The 24,818-nt window shown below is 34.8% G+C and overlaps 1 protein-coding gene across 1 annotated transcript in view; it reads left to right on the top strand.

The window, feature by feature from the left end:
* LOC306856129 (collagen alpha-1(V) chain-like) overlaps positions 1–24,818 on the top strand; it is a 104,829-nt gene that overhangs the window by 67,877 nt on the left and 12,134 nt on the right. The window contains exons 13-50 of the mRNA XM_079395160.1: positions 337–429; positions 509–565; positions 662–715; positions 808–861; positions 951–1,004; positions 1,202–1,255; positions 1,974–2,027; positions 2,136–2,180; positions 3,351–3,404; positions 3,588–3,632; positions 3,733–3,786; positions 3,884–3,928; positions 5,443–5,496; positions 5,732–5,776; positions 5,892–5,945; positions 7,732–7,776; positions 8,128–8,181; positions 9,349–9,456; positions 9,547–9,600; positions 9,913–9,966; positions 11,804–11,848; positions 11,959–12,012; positions 12,545–12,589; positions 12,679–12,732; positions 12,822–12,875; positions 12,958–13,011; positions 15,958–16,065; positions 16,177–16,266; positions 16,517–16,570; positions 17,715–17,822; positions 17,905–18,012; positions 19,326–19,379; positions 19,625–19,678; positions 19,769–19,876; positions 20,965–21,018; positions 21,116–21,223; positions 24,040–24,093; positions 24,211–24,318. Coding sequence (XP_079251286.1) covers positions 337–429; positions 509–565; positions 662–715; positions 808–861; positions 951–1,004; positions 1,202–1,255; positions 1,974–2,027; positions 2,136–2,180; positions 3,351–3,404; positions 3,588–3,632; positions 3,733–3,786; positions 3,884–3,928; positions 5,443–5,496; positions 5,732–5,776; positions 5,892–5,945; positions 7,732–7,776; positions 8,128–8,181; positions 9,349–9,456; positions 9,547–9,600; positions 9,913–9,966; positions 11,804–11,848; positions 11,959–12,012; positions 12,545–12,589; positions 12,679–12,732; positions 12,822–12,875; positions 12,958–13,011; positions 15,958–16,065; positions 16,177–16,266; positions 16,517–16,570; positions 17,715–17,822; positions 17,905–18,012; positions 19,326–19,379; positions 19,625–19,678; positions 19,769–19,876; positions 20,965–21,018; positions 21,116–21,223; positions 24,040–24,093; positions 24,211–24,318 — 2,445 coding nt within the window. The remainder of the gene's footprint in view (positions 1–336; positions 430–508; positions 566–661; positions 716–807; positions 862–950; positions 1,005–1,201; positions 1,256–1,973; positions 2,028–2,135; positions 2,181–3,350; positions 3,405–3,587; positions 3,633–3,732; positions 3,787–3,883; positions 3,929–5,442; positions 5,497–5,731; positions 5,777–5,891; positions 5,946–7,731; positions 7,777–8,127; positions 8,182–9,348; positions 9,457–9,546; positions 9,601–9,912; positions 9,967–11,803; positions 11,849–11,958; positions 12,013–12,544; positions 12,590–12,678; positions 12,733–12,821; positions 12,876–12,957; positions 13,012–15,957; positions 16,066–16,176; positions 16,267–16,516; positions 16,571–17,714; positions 17,823–17,904; positions 18,013–19,325; positions 19,380–19,624; positions 19,679–19,768; positions 19,877–20,964; positions 21,019–21,115; positions 21,224–24,039; positions 24,094–24,210; positions 24,319–24,818) is intronic.

Below are 24,818 nucleotides of genomic sequence, written 5' to 3'. Positions count from 1 at the left end.
TATTTATTGCAATAACTGGATGCCACTCATTGGATGTAGCATTCAACTTGTGTTTTGGATTCCACACACACACACACACACACACACACACACACACACACACACACACACACACACACACACACACACACAAAAGTTAATGTTAAGATAAATGAATGTATATGTTTATTTATTTTTAATTATTGAAATATTTTATTTTCAAGTACATTTTATTTTATTTTATTTTACTTTATCATATGTTGAACATTCTAAAACAGGTGGAACATTTTTCACTCTTTCTATCATGTCTAAAGTAAACTATCATAGTCTAAATGTTGATAAGTTCTGTCTCTGTAGTTCCGCATGAGTACAGGAGGCGACAGCGGACATAAAGGTCCTGCTGTTTCTGCCCAAGAGGCTCAGATGCAAGCCATCATGCAGCAGGCCAGGGTAAAAACACACACTTACAGTAATGCGCACTATATTTCACACACACGCAAACTAATCGCTCTGTGTCATTATTATAAAGCTGGCGATGAGGGGTCCAACCGGACCCATGGGTTTGACGGGCCGTCCCGGTCCTCTGGTACGTCTGTATATCTGTTTTCAGTCTGACGAAAGGATGATATCTATGATATTATGATGAATCTGATATGTTTCGTGCTTGATTTGATTTTCCCAGGGTTCTCCTGGTGTTCCTGGACTGAAAGGAGAGTCTGGGGAATCAGGACCTCAGGTAGGCATCATGTTACCCACAATCCTCAGCTATTTGATGACATTTTAATGCAGGATAGAGCTGTTGTGAGAGCTGTGTGTGTGTGGTTTCAGGGTCCTCGTGGTCCACTGGGATCCATAGGCCCTCCTGGAAAGCCTGGTAGAAGGGTACGTTTGCATTTTCTTGTTATTATTATTAACCTGATCATTCTGTATAAAAAGATTTATGAACAAGAATCATGTTTACTGTGGCTTAGGGTCGTCCCGGCTCAGATGGAGCCAGAGGAATGCCTGGACAGACGGGACCAAAGGTAAAACTAATGAGATAAACGTATTTTACGACAAATATATTTTAGCATAACACACAATAATGAATTGTGCACAATAAGATGCCAGAAAGTAAAAAGCGTCAACTTTGATTTCATGTAGAGAAAGTAAGGTAGTTTCTTATTTCTAAAATGTTAATATCCTGCCATTCTGAACTGTTTCCTGTCTGTGTGCTTCACAGGGTGACCGAGGATTCGATGGGCTCGCTGGTTTGCCTGGAGAAAAGGGTCACAGGGTAAACACATTTTAAAATAAATGGAACATTTTATTATTTTATTTTATTGCTTTTTATCCAGTCTTATTTGAGTATATTTGAGATTATTTTAGTATTTTTTAATCATTTTTTTTTATTTTTATATTCTATAGTTTAACATAAATTTCTTATGTGTTTGTCAGTTTTCTTATCATTTTAAATATGTCTATATTGTTTTTATTTTTTAGTTATTTTAGTATGTCAAATTAAATTTAAAAACTCAAATTAAAATTAGCAATGAGCCAAAAAGTTTTTTATATTTTATTTGATTTCAATTTTAATTTTAGTTCCTGTTTTAGTTTAAATGAACTATAATAACCTTGTTGATCGACAACCTCTGATCGGCCAGTCTTCACAAAATTATTTCAGTTAATGTCCATTTTTTTATTTATTTAGCAGTAAAAGCATCACAGTGTAAACACGTTTAGGAACATTTTAAAATAGGTGAAACACTTTAGGTGAACAGCTATTTTATTGTATTATATTTTAATTTATTTTCAAATACATTTTTGTAAGACTTTGTTATTTTATTTTATTTTTAAATGGCTTTCTGCAATACATTATTCTGATTTGGCCAATTTAATAAAACAATTTTTGCGTTAAGGTCAAATTTAATCCATTCGTTTATTTATTTGGCAGTAATCATGTTAAAAGGAGGGTGATTCATTCTATGAAAACGTCTTTGTCATTGTTGTTGTAGGGTGAGACGGGCCCTCAGGGGCCACCTGGGCCTTCAGGAGAGGATGGAGAAAGAGTATGAGCTTCTTATTTGAATCCCTTCCTGTTTCCTTCATCATCAATGTTATTGTTCTATATCTAAATGAATCTTGACGTCATGATGACATCATTTCCTGTATCCCAGGGCGATGATGGTGAGGTCGGCCCCAGAGGTCTGCCCGGAGAATCGGTGAGTTCACATCTCCTCGAGTATCCCAGCATGCTCTCTTATCCTCTGTTATCCACTAGATCATAGTGTTACATAACATAACGCTTCCTCCAGTGAAACCACAGATTCATGTCACTCTTTTTTTGACGTGTCCGCTGCATTTGACTCATTATGGATGTGAAGTGAGACAGAAAGTGTAGTAGAGCTGAAAACATTCAGTCAATTAACCACTAGTTAAATAAGCAGTTTAAGACTCTGTCCAGCAGGGGGTGCTCCAAATTCACCATTTAGATTGAGAGTGACTTCATCCACTCTTGCATCTACACATAAACACAATCAGTAGTATTTTTTATTAAAAAAAAGCACATGACATGAAGAGTCATTTAAGTGGCACAGAAAAAGCTGTTTTATTCATGTTGAGATCACATGACTGGGCTAACACTTTTATTTTATTTTATTATTTTAACATTTATTGAACATTTAAAAAAGGTGGAACACATTTATTTTATCTTGTTTCTAAATGCATTATTTGATGTAAATAAGAAATAGACAGTACTCATGTTTAAAATATAGCACATGAGGGTGAGGAGTTGCATAGAAAAAGCTGTTTTATTCAGGTTGGGATCACATGACTGGGCAAAAACCATTTTGTTTTATTTTATTTGAGCATTTATTGAAAATGTTAAAACAGGTGGAACACTTTATAACTAATTTATTTTATTTTATAATGTATTTTATTTGACTTAAATAAGAACTTAATTAGTACTTAAGTATGTTTAAAATGAAGCATATGAGATGAAGATAAAAAAGGCCGTTTTTATTCACGTTGAGATTACATGGCTGGGTGAATACTTTAATTGATTTTATTTGTGCAAATATTGAACATTTCAAAATAAATGGAACGCTTTATAGCGTCTTAATTTTTTAAATGCATTATTTGAACAAGAAAGTTTGTCACGCTTTGTCTGATTTATTTTATTTTTAAATACATAATATTATTTTTTATTTCAGGTGAATAAGAAATAGGCACATGAGATGAGAAACCATATAAGAGGCATAGAAAAAGCTGTTTTATTTATGTTGAGGTCACATGACCGGGTGAATGCTACCCACTTTATCTCAGTATCACCTCTATTATCCGACACTTTCAGCTGAACACAACTCTCTGTTTCATCATCTTCTCTTTTTCAGGGTCCTCGTGGTTTGTTGGGCCCCAAAGGTCCCCAGGGGCCCCCAGGACCTCCCGTGAGTACAAACTTCATCTTTATCTGAATCAAGTCATTAGCCTTCATGGTATTTATTTACTTACAAATAAATAGCTTAATTATAAATGATTATAAATAATCATTTTTAATAGTTTTTTTAAAATGTGAGAATATATAAATGTGTACATTTTTTTCATTTATTTTGATCCTTTTATTATTTTAGGGTGTGACTGGTATGGACGGACATCCTGGACCTAAAGGAAACATTGTAAGTCTGAGACACACACACACACACACTTCTGTACATACAAACTTGCTTCTGCACACACACATATTCACATTATTATGCTTCTTTTTTTCACCATCAGGGTCCTCAAGGTGAGCCAGGACCTCCAGGACAACAAGGCAACCCCGGAGCTCAGGTATTCATCAAGCCACGCCCACTCAGACATTATCTATCCCACCTATCGCTGACTTCATTAACCAGTCAATATCCTCTAATCCTGTCATCTTCCACAGGGACTTCCAGGTCCTCAGGGAGCGATCGGACCTCTAGGAGAGAAGGTGAGATTGCATGTGTGGATGATCGATGGAAGGATGCTTCTCTGGTTAATGGAACAATGCCTTTATATAGAGTTTGTATGTGTGTGTGTGTGTGTGTGTGTGTGTGTGGGGGGGGGGGGGGGGGGGGGGGGGTTTCTATTGATAATGTTTATGTTTTATGACAAGATATTTATTCTTAGTGATGAAGATTATAATACATTTCATAAGTACACTACTGTTCAAAAAGTGTAAGTTTAAGTTTTTTTTTTAAAAGAAATTAATAATTTTATTAATCTAGGATGCATTACATTGATCAAGACAGTAAAGACATTTACATGAAACTGTATAATGTTACAAATAAATGCAGTTCTCATTCTCATTCAAGAATCCTGAGAAAAATGTATCAGGGTTTAAAAAATAAATAAAGAAAAAATGAAGCAGCACAACTATTTTCAGCATTGATAATAATAAAAAATGATTCTTGAGCATAAATTAGCATATTAGAATAATTTCTGAAGGATCATATGACACTGAAGACTGGAGTAATGATGCTGAAAATTCAGCTTTGAATCACAGGAATAAATTACATTTTAAAATATATTCAAATAGGCCTACAACACCCAGTCACACACACACACACACACACACTCATACTCACACAAACCATGTTGGCTGTCATGTATGTTTTGTTGACCCTGGTTACTCTGTATTTGATTTGTCACCTGTAAATAGCATGTTTGTTTGCATAATAAAAAAAATAAATAAATAAATAAATAAAATATATTCAAATAGAAAACGCAATTTTAAATGGGAATAATATTTTTTTATTTTACTGTATTTTTGATCAAATAAATGCAGCTCAGATGAGCATAAGCGGCTTCTTTCAAGAACAAAAAAAATCTTACAGATTATAACCTTTTCATTTCTAAATTGAAATGATTATTTTTATTATTATTTTTGATAATATATATATATATATATTTTTTTTTTTCTGGGCTTAAAGATTGCAGATTGTAATAAAGAATAATTATTTTGGTAAAATATTTTGTTATTGTTTATTATTAACAGTTTTGTTTTATTATTATTATTATTATTAGTAGTAGTAATAGAATATAATATATATAAAAGTTTGACTGCCAAATCAAAGCCATTTTACTGTTATTTGACATGAAAACCATAAAACAAGAAATGATATGATTTGAAAATAATTATGACAATGTGTACATTTTATTAATTTTTACTTTAACTTACACCACTTGGTTTTCTTTATAGTCATTAAAGTAAAATATTGATTGAATTTTTTTTTTTGTTTTTTTTTTTCAACCCTGCATGAATAAAAAGTTTACATATTTAAGAATTGAGCACATCCTTTTAAAGTAGATTTCTGGACATTGATATTTGATATTACATTGATATTAACCCTTCTACACACCGACCACTTTAAATGATTGATCGCACTAGTGGATGATCTTCATGAATGTGTGTTGAAACAGGAAGTGTGTGCTGAGTGCTTATGCTGGTTTTCCTCTTTTCAGGGTCCCACTGGAAAACCAGGCTTAGCGGGAATGCCAGGAGCCGACGGACCTCCGGTGAGTCTGGGAAACGCACACGTGCTTCACGTCTGATCATCTCAAGCTCCATTGTTTGTGTATCAGATTTCATTGTTTTAATAATTACAGTACAGTGATCTGCCTGGCAGTTCTTCACAGACACACATTGTTTGCATCTATTCTCAATGCCTATTCTATCCACATTTCATGGTTTTATATTTAATTACTGCAGCATAACGTGTCATTTCTCTTTATCTTTGTGTCACAAACACAGGGCCACCCAGGAAAAGAAGGGCCATCCGGAGAGAAAGGACATCTGGTATGTTTATCCTTCATTCTTCTAGCCGGAGAGTTTCTTTATAGACAGTTCTCTTGCACAAATGTAGATTCAGATGTGATCAATAACTCCATCGATAACTGATTGTGTTTTACAGGGACCTCCTGGTCCTCAGGGGCCGATCGGATATCCTGGGCCTCGAGGTGTTAAGGCAGGTGTTTTTTAATCTTCATTGCTCATAGCAGAACTCATAACGAGCTCTCATTGTTTAGTGGGTATTGTAGTTCTTTAGTAGTAAGATGTCAGTGAAAAGTGACCCGACTCATTTAGCCTCTAGCTTTTTCCTCGTAGTGAAACGGAGACGGCACCCTGCCAATGTTTCTGATACTTTCCTGAGGCAGAATCATCTGAACTTTATAGCCTTCTTCCAAGACTTGCCTACCTAGACAGCATTTTAGGCATCAAAGATAAGGCACAATGTAAGGCAGTGCAGGTAATTCACTGATGACTGAAAACTGAAAATTAACTGAAAATTGAGCGTTTAATCTTGTCATTTTACATTATTGACACTATTTTCCTATTTTGATATTGGAAAGTTGCTTTGACACAATCTGTATAGTTAAAAGCGCTATATAAATAAAAGTGACTTGACTTGATGAGACACTTGTGTCCAAATTGAATGTGATGAGGAAACATTTCTCAATTATTATGTTACATTATATTAGATTAGAGATTAGATTTAATTAGATTTAATTGTTAGAAGACAGTCACTGAAGTTATATGAAGATGAATTTCTGAATTAAAGTGGGGAAAAACGATTGGTAGTTCAACTGTCCTGCGATCGTATGAAAAAAAGTCTGAAATATAAAATAAATAAATAATATATTTTGTTATATTATGTTTAGGGCTGTCAAATCGATTATTCAAATTGTAATTAATCACACCAAAATATATATTCATATTTATTTATATATATATATATATATATATATATATATATATTTAAATATATATTACATGCATTGCTTATATACATGTATGTGTTCGTATTTATATATACATATAAATATACACAGTACACAAACGTATATTATGTAAACTAATTTTATTTTGGTGCGATTAATCGTGATTAATTGATTTTACAGCCATATTATATTATGTTATATTATATTATATTATATTTAGTGCTGTCAAACGATTAATCGCGATTAATCACATCCAAAATAAACGTTTTTGTTTACATTATATAAGTACGTGTACTGTGTATATTTATTATGTATATGTAAATACACACACATACAGTATATATTTTGAAAATATTTACATTTATACATTTATACATTCATATTCTTATATTTTATGTTATATATAAATATATTTAATATATAAACAGCATATTTTTCTAAAATATATACATGCATGAGTTAATATACACAATATACAATAAATATACACAGTATACACATATATATTATGTAAACAAAAACTTTTATTTTGGATGCGATTAATCACGATTAATCGTTTGACAGCACCAATTTTAGTATGTTATGTTATGTTATGTAATCACAATTTTATTTTGGTGTGATTAATCGTGATTAATCGTTTTGAAAGCTCTGTTATATTATATTATATTATGTAAAATGTAATCCCAGAATGCTTTGTGAAGAATGCATTATCCAAAATGGCAGAAGAATAATAAGATAATTGTTTAATATAAATATACCTGTATTTCATACCAAATTAAAGCATAGATAAAAAAAAAAAAAATTGTAATTCAATTAAAATGCACAGTGAGTCTGGTTGCTGCCTACAGGATATAGACAGTAGAGTGTAATGCAGCTTGTTAGAGTTTGAGAGCTTTTATCACCTTCATGGTTTCTAGTCAGTGTTCGTGATACATTGAGTCAATCGCAGGGGTTCAGTTTCTGAGATGTTTGAAGTTTAGATGAACTCTGTTGATCTTTTTTCTTTTGCTCTTTCACTCTTTCTGTCTGCAGGGTGCTGATGGAGTCCGCGGGCTGAAAGGAAACAAGGGTGAAAAGGTAATTTCAGAGTGCGTCTGTATGGAGACGAGCTGTTGTGTGTGTGTATGTGTGTGTGTGTGTGTGTGCCGACGGCTAATGCACTGCTCCTGTGTCATTAATGTTTCATTTCTGCTGCTGAATATTGAAACCAGTGTACTCCAAGATGCATTTTTGACCTTCCTGCTTTGGTCATTAAAAAGTTGTATCCTGCGAGAGTGCAGCAGAAAATAAGATCAGGCCCCGGCAAATAGCAGAAATAGCAGTTGCCATGGAGATCCGTCCCTTTGCATTTGTCAAAAAAGGGGTATTATGTGCGAAAGGAAGTTTGCAAGGCTCTCAGTGACAAATCTTCATCTCTTTCCTTCTCAGGGAGAAGACGGATTTCCGGGATTTAAGGGAGATATGGGCATCAAAGGTGACAGGGTAAGAGACTTATTCGCAGGTTGAAGAGGTTATTTATGTTTGTCTTTATCTCTGGAGAATTATGGGATTTGATTTCTCTTTTCACTTGGGTCGATCTTTAATTCTCAGAGCTTCTCTGAGGAGGCACATAAATCACAGTGGGTCTATATTTAGTGGTGCATCACTATTAGTTTTGCTCCACAGAAAAAAGGGCCCTAAGGACCATAACGTGGGAATTCGGCCACATCGAAATGTGTTAAAAACACCTTAGCGATCACATATCCCCAGACGACACGCTCCTGAATCTATTTCACTGACATTTTTCACACAAAATGCCGAGAAAGTTTGTCATTTAGGACTCCAGAAGTGAGTCGAAGGGCATGTATAATATTCACCCAGCCTAATTGATCTGATTTTTTGCTGTTATAAAGTTTGCTGACTCACCCGTGGCGCTGGATAAAAGTCTGTAATGAGCAAACGCGCACCGCTTTAGGGACCGATATGCAAACGCTTCTGGATTTAAGTGGGTGGACATTGTCCCAAATTACCATTTACTCTTGTTAAATGCCACGCACACACACATTTCACTATTCCCATGCTGCTCAAGTGCCAGTCTTTGCCTATTATATCTCTAAAGTGGCAAAAACATCAAACACACACTAACTGTACACACAAACTTGTTTCTTTATTAAAATCTAGGATCGCTTATTCAAAGATGTCCAACCAAAAACATTCGAAGATACCTTTACTCATTTTAAAGTTTTTTTTTTTTTTTTTTTTGTCTTTTATTAAAACATCTTGAAGCCCTCTTGGAAGTTTGCTTTAAATAATTTAATTAACATTCTAGAAATTTTGGGGGTGAATTCAATTGAAAAATATTGTAATTTTGGTTGTTTTAGCTCATTCTAAAGCCTGTTTTGTCATTTTGAGGCCCACTTGGAAGTTTGCTGAGTAATTTAAAGGGAATAGTTTTTCCCTGAAAGCAACTTTTTTCATTTATGCATTCAATTATTACATCAGTAAATGTTAGTGTAAATGTAAATGAAGTATTCTCTGATATGATTGGCTGGCACACAGCTATTATTTATCCTATCATTGTATGTATCATTCATCGGAACAGGGCTCTAAAAAATATAAAAATCTCTCGTTTCTGAGGGAAAAGTCTCATATAAACCCTAATGTATTCAGGGAGAACTTGGTGCTGCTGGACCCAGAGGTGAAGACGGGCCTGAGGGACCCAAAGGAAGAAGCGGTTTACCTGGAGACGCTGGACCACTCGGGACGACCGGAGAGAAGGTGAGTGTATATCTATAAATGCGTCGTGAAGTTTGTCAGTGTTTTGTCACGACTGAGTAGTTATGTTTCTTCTGTGTACTTTGGTTTTAGGGTAAGCTCGGTGTGCCCGGGTTGCCAGGTTATCCAGGAAGACAAGGCCCCAAGGTAAATAAACCCGATCTGCCTGCGATTACCCAGCATCCACAGTTCGAGTGTGTTCATGTATTGATAGAAGGACAAGGTTGTGTGTGTGCGCATGCATTAGAGCAGGATTGGAAGGCAGACATGTTTGAACTTCTTGATCAAAGCTAAGTGGATTTACCCATAATGCCATCTGGTGTCAGCTTTCCATTTGACCGTGACCCAGCATGCACTGCTGCAACAGCACTTTTCTTCTCTTCTCCTCCTTTTATCCCTCTCTCCCTCCTCGCTTTGATGGACCTGTGAATTAATCGCTCTCTCTCTTTTCCTCTTCAGGGTTCTCAAGGATTCCAGGGATTCCAAGGAACCAGCGGAGAGAAAGGCGCGAGGGTGTGTAAAAAAGAGATCCGTATGGCCTCATTTTGTTTATCTCACACACCCTTTTTCCTCATCTTATTTTATTTATGTATTTTGAGTAGCGAAAAGATATACTCTCACTGGATTTCTCTCAAGTTTGTGGATTTTGAGAAAGAAATGCAGGGTAATCATTTAGGCTAACATAATGCAAAAGATAGAATATAACATGTAGAATAGGACTGATGTAATATAAACCATTTCAATAAAGGCAATTTGATTAATCTTATGAAGTGAGCAAGAAAATTCACTTAGCTCTATTCCGGTTAGATTTTTATTCTCTGTCATCATGTTATTTTAAGATATTAAAAATAAAGAAATTCAGAAGCACCGTTAGGGGAATATTTAACTAATTCTAAAATTGTTAAAAACATTTTAATTGAAATAAAGCTGAAGTAATATAAACTATATTATTAGATGGAAAAACTATAAATTAACTGAAAACTGAAATTATTAAAATAAATAGAAAAAAAAGCCCAAATAGTAATATTTATAATAATAATAAATGACAAAAGAACATGAAGTTACTAAACGTTAAACTAAAATTAAATAAAAATAAAAATACATTTTTGAAATAAAAATACATTTAGCCTAAATGTAATATAAAAAAACAATAATTACAAAAGCATATAACATTTCTGAACATTAGAATTAAAATGAAATTTGAAAATATAAAAATAAACAAAAACTGAACTAAAAATGAACCTAAATAGTAATATTTAAACTAAAAATTAAACCAAAAACTAAACATTAAACCAAAAATTAAAACGACAACTGAAAATATAAAAAGATACAAATAATACTAAAAAGTAAATGATACTAAAATAATACTTTTACTCACAGTCATGTCATACCATAGCAGAATAAATAAAAATGACAAATAAATGTAATAAAAGTAATAATTTCAATTTGTGCACACGATACGGTTTTGTCTCAGTGTATGGAAGCTAACATTCTCTGAGTAACCCCCCCCCCCCCCCCCCCCCCCCCAGCTCTCTGCACCAATGCTTTATTGGCTGTATATCATCACATTTAAGCTGAGAGCAGCAGCCGGCTGCCATTAGGAAGACAATGCAGTCTCCCATAAGCACATTATAATCCAAAAACCTCTTATTCTCTCAAGCCATTAAACACACACACACACTGCACTCATTTGTTGATGCAAAGCTTTATTTTTTTCCACCATAACTATCTGCATGAAGTATTCATGAGACGGAGAGATGCTAATATAATCTACAGATAATCAAATGAATCACAATGTTCTACTAGGCTGAAAGAAATATTGGTTTTATGGTTTTGTTGAAATTACAAAAATAATTACCATAATTTTGAATGACTGAATTAGTTGAAAAGAGCATAAATTGAAGCATAGGAATTTAAAAGCAAAACATTTATTTAGTTATCTCTACTTCTCCTACATTTTAGTAAATGTTTTATTAAAACAAAAATAGTATTACATTAATTATGGTTTATCCAGTGTAGTTATATGTTATTATTGTATTTTTAATATTTTAAATGTAACAAATACCTTTTAAAAATTAATCATATGAAATTAGTTATTATTCACTCAATGGTTTAATTATTATATATTATTGTTAATTTAAAAATATTTATATATTTATTTTACTAGAATTTATTAAATATAACAAATATCTAGTAATGCTTATGCATCTTATTTTATTAGAATGTATTCCTTATAATATCTTTTAAAAATAAAATAATAATAATAATAAAAGTAATAATAGGGAACTGACATAAATTTGTTGTTTTTGTTTTCTCCGTTAATTCACGTTATGCTCTCTCTCACGAACAGGGGACAGCAGGAAAGTCGGGACCCCGAGGACAGAGAGGACCCACGGTAAGGCAACAAAGTTAGGACAAAAACAAACAATGCGTGCCCTTTTGCTGATCAGTTTATGACTGATTTCACACGCTGCTTTCTCATACTTCTTGTGATCGATTCTGTAGGGACCCCGTGGTGAAAGAGGGCCGAGGGGACCAACTGGTAAAGCAGGACCAAAGGTGACAATATTCTGCATTTGTAAGATTGTATAATGAATATGATGACATATTGAGGCAAAGTCCCTTTTCAGGGTCTTTTAAATAATATGACATGCAAATGTAAAAACACCAAGAAAATCGTATCATGCATGCATTCAAGCGTACATAAAACAAGTGTTTGGCACATAAAAATTCAATTAGGAAAAGCACACACACCCTGATTGACAACATCTCGGGCTTCAGGATATTTTAAACCTCTTTCATCATTTGTTGTGCTGTGAAAGCTAAACGTGTTGACAGGAGCAAATGGTGCTCCCATTTCAAAACGCAAGGTTTGTCTCAATGGCTTAGCTGGAGCGAATCCAAATGCAACAGGGATTTTACCGATCTGCATATCCTCTATCAGTCAAACAAATCTTTAATGGCACTCAATACCTCGGGCAATAAGCATAAGTTTTACGTTATTAATAATTAATCGCATTTGCATGGACGTTTATACAAACATTCTGAAATATTAAAACGTTCTGTTTAATTTTCCTCCCCTCCTTCACAGGGCAACTCAGGAAGCGACGGCCCCCCAGGACCACCCGGTGAACGGGTACGGTATAAATAATAATCAAATCCTTCCAAAGTATCGATTATTGCTTCAGAGAGAGAGATTTAACACTTGTTTTTCCTGTCTTGTAGGGTCCGTTAGGATCAGCGGGGCCTACTGGATTCCCCGGCCCTAAGGGTCCACCGGTAAGTGATGTTAACACTAGAAATAACTATATAAATTCTTCTTTCATCCGATCATCTGTCCTGATTTCCTCTCTCTCTCTTGTTTTTAGGGTCCTCCCGGAAAGGACGGGCTGCCCGGACACCCTGGCCAGAGAGGAGAGACTGTGAGTGGCATCTGTTATGATTGTACACACTTTCATTCACACACTTGTGCTTAAAAAACTCACTTGTATTTTCTTCTGGCAGGGTTTCCAAGGTAAAACTGGACCTCCCGGACCACCAGGTGTAGTCGGACCTCAGGTAAATGGAACACAGAATCTTAAAATTTTCAAAAATGATTCTAGAATTACACACTAAATAGTGCCTTTAGTAAGATTCCAACAAAATGGACACATACCTGCAGCGCCGACAGAAAGATGCGTCTCTCAGACAGCATGTGCTCCTGGATCCCGAATGAACGGTCAGACACAGAATTACAGTATCTCAAAATAAGTCTTGGCATGTATTCAAGCAAACATAGTCGGTTTATGACTTAATTGAACATTTGGGGAACAGTTGGGGAAAAACATCTAATGTGTAACAAATATTAGATCTATGCATTAGCCTATGTTGCCGTCTATGCCATTAATATTAATCAAACAATAGAAAATGAAGTGAATCACTTGCTGCTCTTGAGTGAATAATTTTAGTAGCTAAGAATAATCAGTTTATTTATAATAAATACTTACAATAAAGACTATACAGTGATAATTATTTTTTTGTGTATTGCCGGATTTATTCCAAATGTTTCACAATGAATTAGATTAAATTTCATTATTTACGTAAATTTCATATTTAATTAATTAATTTATTAATGACATTTTCTACTTTTATTTCATTTTACTAATAACCTTATACAAATAATTTCATTGAATTGTTGCTACAATCAAGCTCTTGTGGCTTTTTGGACATGCACATCATAATAAATGGACCTGTTTTACGAAACGTAAAGAATTTTCCCATAAATGTGACATATATAACTGAAAATGGGAGAATCTCAGCTTTAATGTGGTATATGGCACATAGTCAGGATTATTATGGTTCAGATGTGTTGCAGTTTTAAATATAAGCTTTTCTTTCCGTTGGAATTTCTCAAAAACATGATTTTCTGAATCCGAAATTAAGCAAATCTTTGACATGGTCTAACTCAGTCAATATTAAAGATACCAATGTAATATTTTCACAGAATGTTCTTTACATTATGCTGGATGATTTCATGTAGAAAACAGTCAATCACAAAAAAATGACTTTAGCTGGGTTTTCACAGAGAGGGTCACACACACACACACACACACATACATACTATTAAAATTACTAACCTTAGACAGTGTTGTTATTGTTAACTAAAACTATTTTCTGGAATAAAAATCAAGTTTAAATAATAGGAAAAATAAATATTAGATGAAAAACTAAAAATACAATTAGAAATGTTGCCTTGAAATTAAATAACTGAAATAAATGTTTAAGCTGTATTATTAAAATGACTAAACTGAAATAAAATGACTTATGGCTAAAACATAACTAAAGCACAAACACGTAACCAAATGAATAAAACTTGAAAAAAAAAATCTGAATTATGAAAATAATAAAATAAAAGCAAATTCAAACATGAGTACAATAGTATATAACTAATACTAAAACAACATTGTCCAGACATTTCTTTAATCCAGGATCAAAATATTTCAAAGACCTGTGACCTTTTGACCTGGACCAGCAAAAAACCACCTAGCAACCGCCCAGAGCTCCCTAGCAACCACAAAGCAATACTCTAGTTACCTCTCACAACAACCTAGCGAATTGACAGAGAGTTTTAAACGAGTCAGAGTCCCTCAGGAAATGTAAAAATCTGCTTTCCAGTGCTATGCTAATTTTGGCTGTTTTCAAGCATTTTAAGCTGCTTCTACACTCTGTTGTATCTTTAATGCTCTGGGGGCATTAGACACGCTCCACTCTAGGCCACATCTACCATCCGCAGAAGAATAAAATATTATAAAGCATTTCGCTTAGAAAACAGCACGCCCCACTCACCCATCTGTTTTTCCAGGCCAGAGACATGTGCTACATATTCATGAGGCTGTCAGCAGCCATCACTCACTCATTAGATTATCTTAAAGGTGTCCCAAGGTTGTCACCGGGGAATCATAATGGCTCCATTAGGTTACATATGGGTCGTTTGTTGGCCTGTCTGTGCTTTGTCTCCTGACATGCTTTTGTTTATGCGGTTAGATGTTGGCGCTGACTTAGTAATGTATTATTCATAAGCTATCATGATATTCTGCTTTTTATGCAAATGTTGAGGTGGGCACAGGTTTCAACAGTGCCACACACACATATGGATGTTCAAGTACACATGCTCTGCCATCCAAATGGATGCATATAATCTGATTTTCTTTCTTTCGTTCTTCATGTTGCATAATTAGCATATCCACTGATCCACCTGTAGCATCTTTATTAATGTATGTTTCCCAGACTTTTTGATTGCTGTCCTTGATTATACTGTACAAACACACTATTGAACTATGAAAGAACTAGGAGTACAACCGTTCCTTGTGTTCCAGATTCATCGATTAAAAATTGACCTTTAAATATGACTTCGTAATAAGGATTTATTTGTTTTGCTGTAGATTTAAAATGTTAGCATTTGAATGAATCTTATTTTGTTAAAATAGCATTATGCATAAATTAATCATGTGCAAACTCTGCAAATTGCTTTGTTGAGGTGAATTAAATCATTTTTATTAGTTTTATCAATTTATTAGTTATTTACTATTAAAATAAAATGTGGAAAATTCGTGATAAATAAAGTCAAATAAGTAGTTGTGTTTAAATGTGTATAATTATCAATGATAGATGTTTATAGGTTTATCTTTAAAAGTTTATTTCATATTTTCGTTTTTGAATTTTCAGGTTTTAAAGATGTACAATTTATAAGATATATAATATATATTCATGTTTATTTATGCATGAAATATCCTATCTTGTTTTTCATTTAGATTTAAAATGTTATCATTTGAATTAATCATGTTTTGTTAAAATAGAAATATGCATATATAAATCACATGAAAACTGGTGAATTAAGCCGTTCTGAAATTGCAAATCAGTTTTGAATTAATTCACTAGGAATCATCAATTGAAATGATTCATTGTCACCCTAAAGATTCATCTACCCCACTACCTTAACCATAATCCATCTCTCTTTCTGTTCAGGGACCAACAGGTGAGACAGGACCAATGGGAGAGCGAGGCCACCCTGGACCCCCAGGACCACCCGGTGAACAGGGTCTACCTGGACCTGCAGGAAAAGAGGGAGCAAAGGTGCGAACAAATTCAGGCCATACGCACTTCAACATTTACACGCAATAAAGTTACATATACACAGATGCAAATACATTTATCTATTCATCGATTCATATCTGGTCTTTATAGGGAGATCCAGGTCCTGCAGGACCCACTGGTAAAGACGGACCTCCAGGACTCCGAGGGTTCCCAGGCGAGAGAGGTTTACCAGGCCCTGTGGTGAGTATCATGAACGAAACGCGCGATTTGAACAAACCCCTAACCCCAAGTTTTACACTCTGTGTAACTCGCCCTTAAATTCTGCACAGGTGAGCATCTCACTTTTCATGTTTTGAGCTTTTAGTTTGTTGCTCAGTATAAATAGTACATCCCCGTATCACCTCTACCCATCAAACGTGTCGTGCAGCAGCACATGGATGGGTTTGTGTGCGTTCAGCAGGTTTATGTGTGTGTGTGTGTGTGTTTGCAGGGGTCAGCAGGTTTGAAAGGGACTGAAGGACCTCCAGGGCCACCTGGACCCGCTGTAAGTAGACATGCTCTCTCTTTTTGTCCATCTCTTCTCCAACTGCTTTGTTATTCACTTGTTTACCTTGTTTTCTCTTTCTCCTTTTGCTCCACACACTGGGTTTTCAGTGAGTACAGTGATTTAGTTCATATGACATGGATGATTTACAGTACCAGGCAAACATTAAAACTTAAATTTTTTTTTTATGTACGTGCTGGAAATTAGTTTTGTATACTACTTAATTCATGTTTTAGAGTGGATAGTGCAGAAAAAGCATCAACAAGTGTTCAACATACACTACCATTCAAAAGTTTGAGGTCAGTAAGAAAATAACACTTGTTCAGCAAGGATGCATTAAATACATCAAAAGTGACAGCATAGGCATTTATAATGTTACAAAAGATTACTATTTCAATTAAACACTGATTTTTTTTTAAACGTTCTATTCGTCTAACAATTGTTAAAGAAATATATTACAACAGAAAGCACTTATTTCAGTTCATAATATTACTGTTTTATTGTGATCAAAGCAATGATGCCTTGTAAAATAAAGTAAATAAAACAATGTCTTCTTTCAAAACCATTACAAAATCTTAAATCTTAAAACCTTAAACTTTTGAATGGTAGTGTACATGTGAACATCTTATTAATGAGTGTGATTACAAAAAGATGCTCAAATATGAATATTTATATTAAATGTTTTAATATAGTAATGAATGTATTTTTATATCATTATATTTTATGTTTAAATACATTTACTATTAAAATAAAATGTGGCAAATAGTAATAAATAAAGGAAAAAATCTAAGTCAGACTTGTGTATATTTATAAATGATAGATGATTAAAAACGATCAAAAGGTTTATCTGTTCTTCTTTTCTCTCTCTTTTCATGCAGTCTTGACACCAGGATTTTGAATATTCAGATTTACTGATATCTTATATAACGTTGCAATATGCGTAATTATATAATCAGTAACTTGAAAACACAGCATTTATTTCTGCATTAAAAATCATATATGCATGTCGGCTGTCAACGCCTCCATATGATTAAAAAAAAAAAAAAAATGCATAATTAATCAAACAGATCATCAAGCTTTCATTAGTAAATGGCAGTCGTTGCAAGTATATCAGTTATGAACTTTTATTTTCACATATTCATAGGGTTCTCCAGGTGAACGTGGTCCTGCTGGCCCAGCTGGACCTAACGGCCTCCCAGGCAGACCCGGACCTCAAGGACCCCCGGGTCCTGCTGGAGAGAAAGGTGGACCTGTGAGTACTTCCTCCATCTTCATTTCTGAGCTTCATTTTACTGTCACATGATTAAATAACTGAGGATATCCTCTCCTATTAGGGCGAGAAAGGACCTCAAGGCCCAGCTGGTAGAGATGGTATTCAGGGACCTGTGGGACTTCCAGGCCCGGCCGGACCCATCGGATCCCCGGGAGAGGACGGTGATAAGGTACAGAAGAAAAAGAAGTGACAGAAGAAGGTTTGAGAAGAGAAATGAATGAATTAAAGACAGAGATGTGGGCATGAAATTGATGATCATGGATGAATCTGGTGGGTTTGCTAGATGATTAAGTGAAGGTCACATCACACACACACACACACACACACACAGAGATCATATGACTCCATTGTCTGATCAATAGTTTTTCTAGAGGAATAGATGGATGATTCAGTATTTGCTCTGCGCTTGACCAATTATTTGAGAATCAAAAGAAGCGTTTATTATAAATACTAGGTTTTTAACTTTAAATTCATGTTTAATTGTGATTAAACTCATAAGTTAGCATGCATTACATTTTATTTCATTAAATACTAGGTGTTTTCTGTATGGTTTGTGTTTATTAGAGTATCAAACCGTTAGATTAGCAACATAGCAATGTCACATTCAAATAAGAAATATATGTGACACAGAAATATACGTGATATTACAGCGCAGGGAATCAAATATGCAGTTAGCCTTATTGGAAATGATTTCATTCAACACTTAGGTGAACGTGTCAGGGAAATTACATCACCGTGACACACACCTACACACACAGATTTAGGGTGTGTGTGACACCAACTTGTGTTAGCATTGGCAGCTTTAAGGTGTGAGCGATATTTGAAGAATGTATGTGTTGGCTCTACAGGTGACAGGTGCAAAGCCTTCTGGGAAATATAGTCAGAGGAATAAATAACAGTGTTAGTTTCCTTCAAAAAAAGAGACCAATGTTAATATCATTGTGTTATTTGATTTTCCTTGGAGTTTCATGGAAATACCATATGAATATGAATGCATTACTGTTCAAAAGTTGAAAAAATAATACTTTTATTCTGAAAGGTTGTATTACATTGATCAGCAATGACTGTAAAGAGATTTATGATGTCACAACAAATTCTGTTGTTCTTTTGAACTTTGTTACTCAAAGAATCCTAAAAAAGATATTCATGATATTCATAAAAATGAATTTTTAACATTGATAATAGTAGAAATGTTTCTTGAGCAGCAAATCAGCATATTAGAATGATTTCTGAAGGATCACGTGACACTGAAGCCTGGAGTAATGAAATTCAGCTTTGCATCAGAGGAATAAATGACATTTGAAAATATATTCAAATAGAAAACAGTTATTGCAATAATATTTCACAATTTTACTGAAAAGACTGGTCTTGAGAAACAGATACTGGATTTGTATAATTTGTATTATTGTTTCATGTGACATATTTGCTAGATATTGTTTTAGATCAGATCAGATTTGCATAAATGCTGTGTTATTGTGACAGGGCGAGCTTGGAGAGCCAGGACAGAAGGGAAGCAAAGGTGACAAGGGTGAGCAGGTGAGTGAATTTACTCTTTACATTTACATTTCACTTGAGTCTGAAAACATTATTTATTCAATGAGTTGTGTTTGGATTCGTCTGTTTGTTTGTGGCGTTCTCCCACGACGATCATTCGTTCTGTTATTACCACTGCGCTGTTATGAATATAGATGTTGTCTTTGTTATGAAAATCAATGAGTTGTACTTGCTTGCTTTTTCTTCTCATTAATTTTTTTTCCCTCCTTGTTTCTGCCATTCTTCAGGGTCCTCCAGGGCCCGTCGGTAGCCAAGGTCCTTCGGGTCAGCCGGGTCCATCTGTGAGTTTAATGAAATCAGCCATTTCTCACATGGCGTGTGTCTTTTGCTGTGGTGTAAGCGGTGTTACTGATGTCACTTCCTCCCTGCAGGGTGCTGATGGAGAGCCAGGTCCCAGAGGTCAGCAGGGTCTGTTTGGGCAGAAGGGAGATGAGGGCGCACGAGGCTTCCCAGGACCACCCGGACCCGTCGGCCTTCAGGTTAGAACTTCAAAGTTTGGTTTCTGCTTGTTTAATAAAAACTATGATAGTACATCAAATATACTAAAATTACAGTGTTTTAATTTAATTTATTAATTGATTAAATGGATTTAGATGTTATTCTTTTATTTACAACTCATATTTAAATTTAAGTTTTTTATTGTAATCCTTATATTTACCACTCATATTTTGACTAATATTAATTTGAAAAATATTTTAATCATTCAGCTGTTTTTATCATTTTTATTAGATTTTTTAATGTCTAAATATTTTTTTATATAGTTTTTTTTTAAGTTAAACTACTGTTGCCTTGGAAACTAGCTGATAAAAAATACGTTTAAGGCTTTTTATATTAATATTATTTTTTTCTGTTAACATTTTTAATTAAATTTTTTTATGTGATGGTAGTTTTTGTCAATTTGATTTCAGTTTTAGTTATTTTAGAGCTTCAATTTAAACTAGAGAAATATTGAAATATAGAAAAATATAGAAATATTGGCTTAGCAACTAGTTGAAATAAAATAAGATTAAGGCTTTTTTATATTTTATTTTATTTCAGTTAACATTAATTTTATTCCAAGTATACAGAAATGTTTTTTATAGACTGGAGTAATGATGCGTTGCATCACAGGAATAAATTACTATTTGGAAATATATTAAAATAGCAAACCGTTATTTTAAAATGGAATCATATTTCACAATTTTACAGTTTTTACTATATTTTTGGATCAAATAAATGCAGCCATGGTCAGCATAAGAGACTTTTTCCAAAAACATTAAAAACGCTTACTGACCCTGAACTTGTGCATGGAATTACACGTGAATATGATAATCATTAAATACCATGATATCCCCATCTTAAACCGTTATTGCACCATAGTCCACAATATAATATATTTTTTAATTCATCAGCAAATTTATTCCAGATGGATAAAAGTCTCACCTTGGAAATATGTCAGATTGTGGAAGTGAAATGGACTGCAAATGGCATTTAATGTGGACTGTAAATGTTGTTTATGTAGTTTGGACAGGATTGAACCGGTTGGTATGAGTTGCGGTTGGTTTTAACTAGTTGTGTTTGTGTGCAGGGTTTGCCTGGACCCCCGGGTGAGAAGGGAGAGACTGGTGACGTCGGTCAGATGGTACACATCCACATCCATGCAGTCATTTTGATTAAATCTCATTGTATTTTAATAGAAACTGAGCTTTCTTTCTACATTTTCTTGACTTTTCTCTCAGGGTCCACCTGGTCCTCCTGGCCCCAGAGGCCCCTCCGGACCCCCAGGAGCCGATGGACCACAGGGACCCCCGGGAGGAATCGGCAACCCAGGAGCTGTGGGAGAAAAGGTGATCCGCATCAACGCCACGAACAAAACACTATCATTTCATTTTTAATTAGAAACCGACATCCTTAATGATCTGAGGGAGAATGTGCCAGTAATGATCCCAGTGTGTGTGTGTGTGTGTGTGTGCGTGCTCAGTCAGTTCAGGATCTGCGTGTCTCTCGTGACTCTGGTTTCCTGTAGCGTCTCTCTAGAGTTAAAGCTCTGTACGTGTTTGATTGTGTGTCTGTGAGTGTTAAATACTTTTCAGTTTAATGTGCAGACTGTAAGTAAGCCATTCATTGATTATTATCCTCAAAAAGTGTAACACGGTGTCTCTGATGCTTGGTTTGAGCTTCACGACCAGCAGCATTAGCCTAACCAGAGTTAGTTTCTATGCAATAATGACAGACAGCTTTGTTCATTCTAATCAAAATGATTTCATTTCATTTAATGAGTAAGCATTGACTATACACCATTTAGATATCAGTAGATCTGGTAATTCTAATTAGAGTGATTTACAGTAATAATAATACATTAGTATAGTTTATAATAATATTTTTTTAAAGTAGTGACTATACAACTAGTAAATGTATCAATAGCTTTGTTTATTCTAATTAATTTCTTAATAATATTAATAATACATTTATATCTAGTATAAAATAATCATAATAATAACAAGAATTTTAAATAGTGACTATACAACAGGTAAATGTATCAATAGCCTTGTTAATTCTAATTAGTGATTATTATATATTATTATTAATAATAAAAAAATATGTATATATATATATATATATATATATCATATAATAATTATAAAAATGTATTTTAATTTAATTAGTGTGCAATGACCAAACAGGTAAATGTATCAGTAATTTTGTTAGTTGTAATTAATGATTTATTATTAATAATAACAATAATAAGAATTTAATGTAATTTTAAAGCAAATACTATAAACTTTGTAGACGTATTGATAGCTTTGTTAATTCTTATCTGAATGATTTAATAATAATAATATAGCTGAAAATAAAATATGGTGTATTTCTGACAACAAATACGTTATGTCATAAAAAGACATTTTTAACAAAATAATGCAGCAAGATTAAAAATGTTAATGCAGTTTCTCAGTTTATTTGCCTTTAGCAGCTGTGTGAAGTTCATTTTAAATGGTGTGACAAGATTTTTTTTAAACGTGCATTAAACATGCTTTACTAGATAAGGTATTATGGCAAAATTCAACAAGTAACACGTTGCTTAACTTCATGCTTTATGCTCAGTGCAGTGATCTTGAGTTTTTTCTCTGTAGTGTGTGTTTGTATGACAGTGAGCTGTGAGTGTCTGTATCTTTGTGTATGTCTCAGCAGAGCGTGCGTTCGCATGACTGCGCTCCATCACCTCAGCACCAGCCACTGTCAATATTATTTAATATGGCACTTCAGCATTATTGCTCTGCCTCGGAACCAAGGACCCGTTTCAGTTGTGCTTAGAGAGGAGTTTCGCCCAGAGAAACGACCCAGAAAAACACAGATGAGGGGAGGACTTAAAGAAAACAGATAAAGATGATAGAATGAGACCTGGAGACAAGGCTGTTTGCTGTTAGTCTGGAAGATTTACCTCAGCACTTCACTCTGACAGACCTCTTATCCCACTACAGAGAGACAGAGATACCTCAGACTGACACACACACACACACACACACACGAATGATGCAGTTCAGAGCGGCTTAGAGACTCTTAATCCCTCAATATGGCAGACGTGCAGAAGTATCCACACACACACTTAAACAGCCTCTAAGAGCACAGAGAATAACTCATATACATGTTTATAAGCACGAGAGAAAGAACAGGGGGAGGATGGACGATATTGCATGTTTAGTCACAAACTGATTGATTTAGGGAAGCATCACTGTTTTACCTTTCGATTACCTTTGCCGTCATCTAATGCTCACTTAAAGTTACTCTAATAATAATAATTTAATAAAACTTTAAAAGCATAATTTAATAACACTTTAATTTCTAAGTGCATTATAATGTTGTGATGCGTATTGTGGGCTCTTGACTTATGCTAAACAATAATGCTAAACAACCACCAACAAATCTGGAGAATAATGACAGCTAGTTTTGCAAGAGCATCCCTCACGTCCTCAGAAAACGTCAAAGTCTAGTTCATTTTTCAAAGTGTCATCGCTCCAATTCAGAAGTGTCTGGATACATATAATGATTTCCATTCTCGACTGATGTCTGATGGAACTGGTCGTCATCAAGGTCGTTTGTTGGTCTGAATATCGATGTCGTGCAGATTTTGGTGCTAGAATGTGGCGTTCTGCAGAGGAAAGCAGATTTGCTGACAAGACAGTGAATGATAATGCTGACTCTTCTGTCCGGTGGACAAAATCTCTGCAGTGTTGAGGAGAAAAAAGAGCCCTACCATACTTGGGGGAAGTCGTGGCCTAATGGTTAGAGAGTCGGACTCGTAATCGAAAGGTTGCGGGTTCGAGTCCCCAGCCGGCAGGGATTGTAGGTGGGGGGGGGAGTGAATGTACAGCGCTCTCTCCACCCTCAATACCACGACTGAGGTGCCCTTGAGCAAGGCACCGAACCCCCAATTGCTCCCCGGGCGCCGCAGCATGGCTGCCCACTGCTCCGGGTGTGTGTTCACGGTGTGTGTGTGTGTGTGTGTGTGTGTGTGTGCATTTGTTCACTATTCACTGCTGTGTGTGTGCACTTGGATGGGTTAAAGGCAGAGCACCAATTTCGAGTATGGGTCACCATACTTGACAATACGTCACGACTTTACTTTACTTTACTTTACTTTACATCTCTCTCTGTTTTTCTGTAGGGAGACTCCGGTGAAGCTGGAGAACCAGGCCCACATGGAGACGTCGGCCCTCCAGTACGGCAAAATAAACAACAAACTCACACATGCAAAACTGTAAAACATAAAAAAGAAAGCTGTAAGTCTCAGAATAACACACTCATATCTCATATATTGTGTGTGTGTGTGTTTTAGGGTCCAAGAGGAGAGCGAGGCGAAAAGGGAGAAGCCGGACCCGCTGGTTCTGCTGGGCCCCCCGGACCAAAAGGACCACCAGGAGATGATGGTCCTAAAGGAAGCCCTGTATGTTCTCACCATTAATGATTTCTTTGGTGTCTGAAAAAGACACTCTTAAAAATAAAGCTTCCAAAAGGAGGTTTGTGCAACAGTGCCATAGAACAGTGGTTCCCAACCTTTTTTTCATGGCCCCCCCCCACGTACACATATGGTAATCCCCCTCCCCGTATTATATTTATACACGCCCATATATATAATAATATAATTTTTTTTGTCTCTTAGAAATGCACATTTGACATTGAGTTGACAGTAGTAGTTTGAGTTAGGATGCATATGTAAATTTATGTTCATTATCAAAATCAGTAACATCTGTAAAAATTGCAACAACCTCCTTTTTTATTGGTGAAATGTTATTTTTCTGACTGTTTGAGTTTTATTAAAATTAACCATTGTTCTTCCATAGTAGCATACATTTACATCATGATAACCAGTTAAAACCACACATATAGCACCTCGATACTGTGGTAAAAATGCAACTATATGGTTTCTAGGTAGCCTATTTATAT

The sequence above is a fragment of the Barbus barbus genome (genome assembly GCF_936440315.1).
Source record: "Barbus barbus genome assembly, chromosome: 36".
Classification (NCBI taxonomy): Eukaryota; Metazoa; Chordata; class Actinopteri; order Cypriniformes; family Cyprinidae; genus Barbus; species Barbus barbus.
This window is presented reverse-complemented; position numbering and strand designations above follow the sequence as displayed.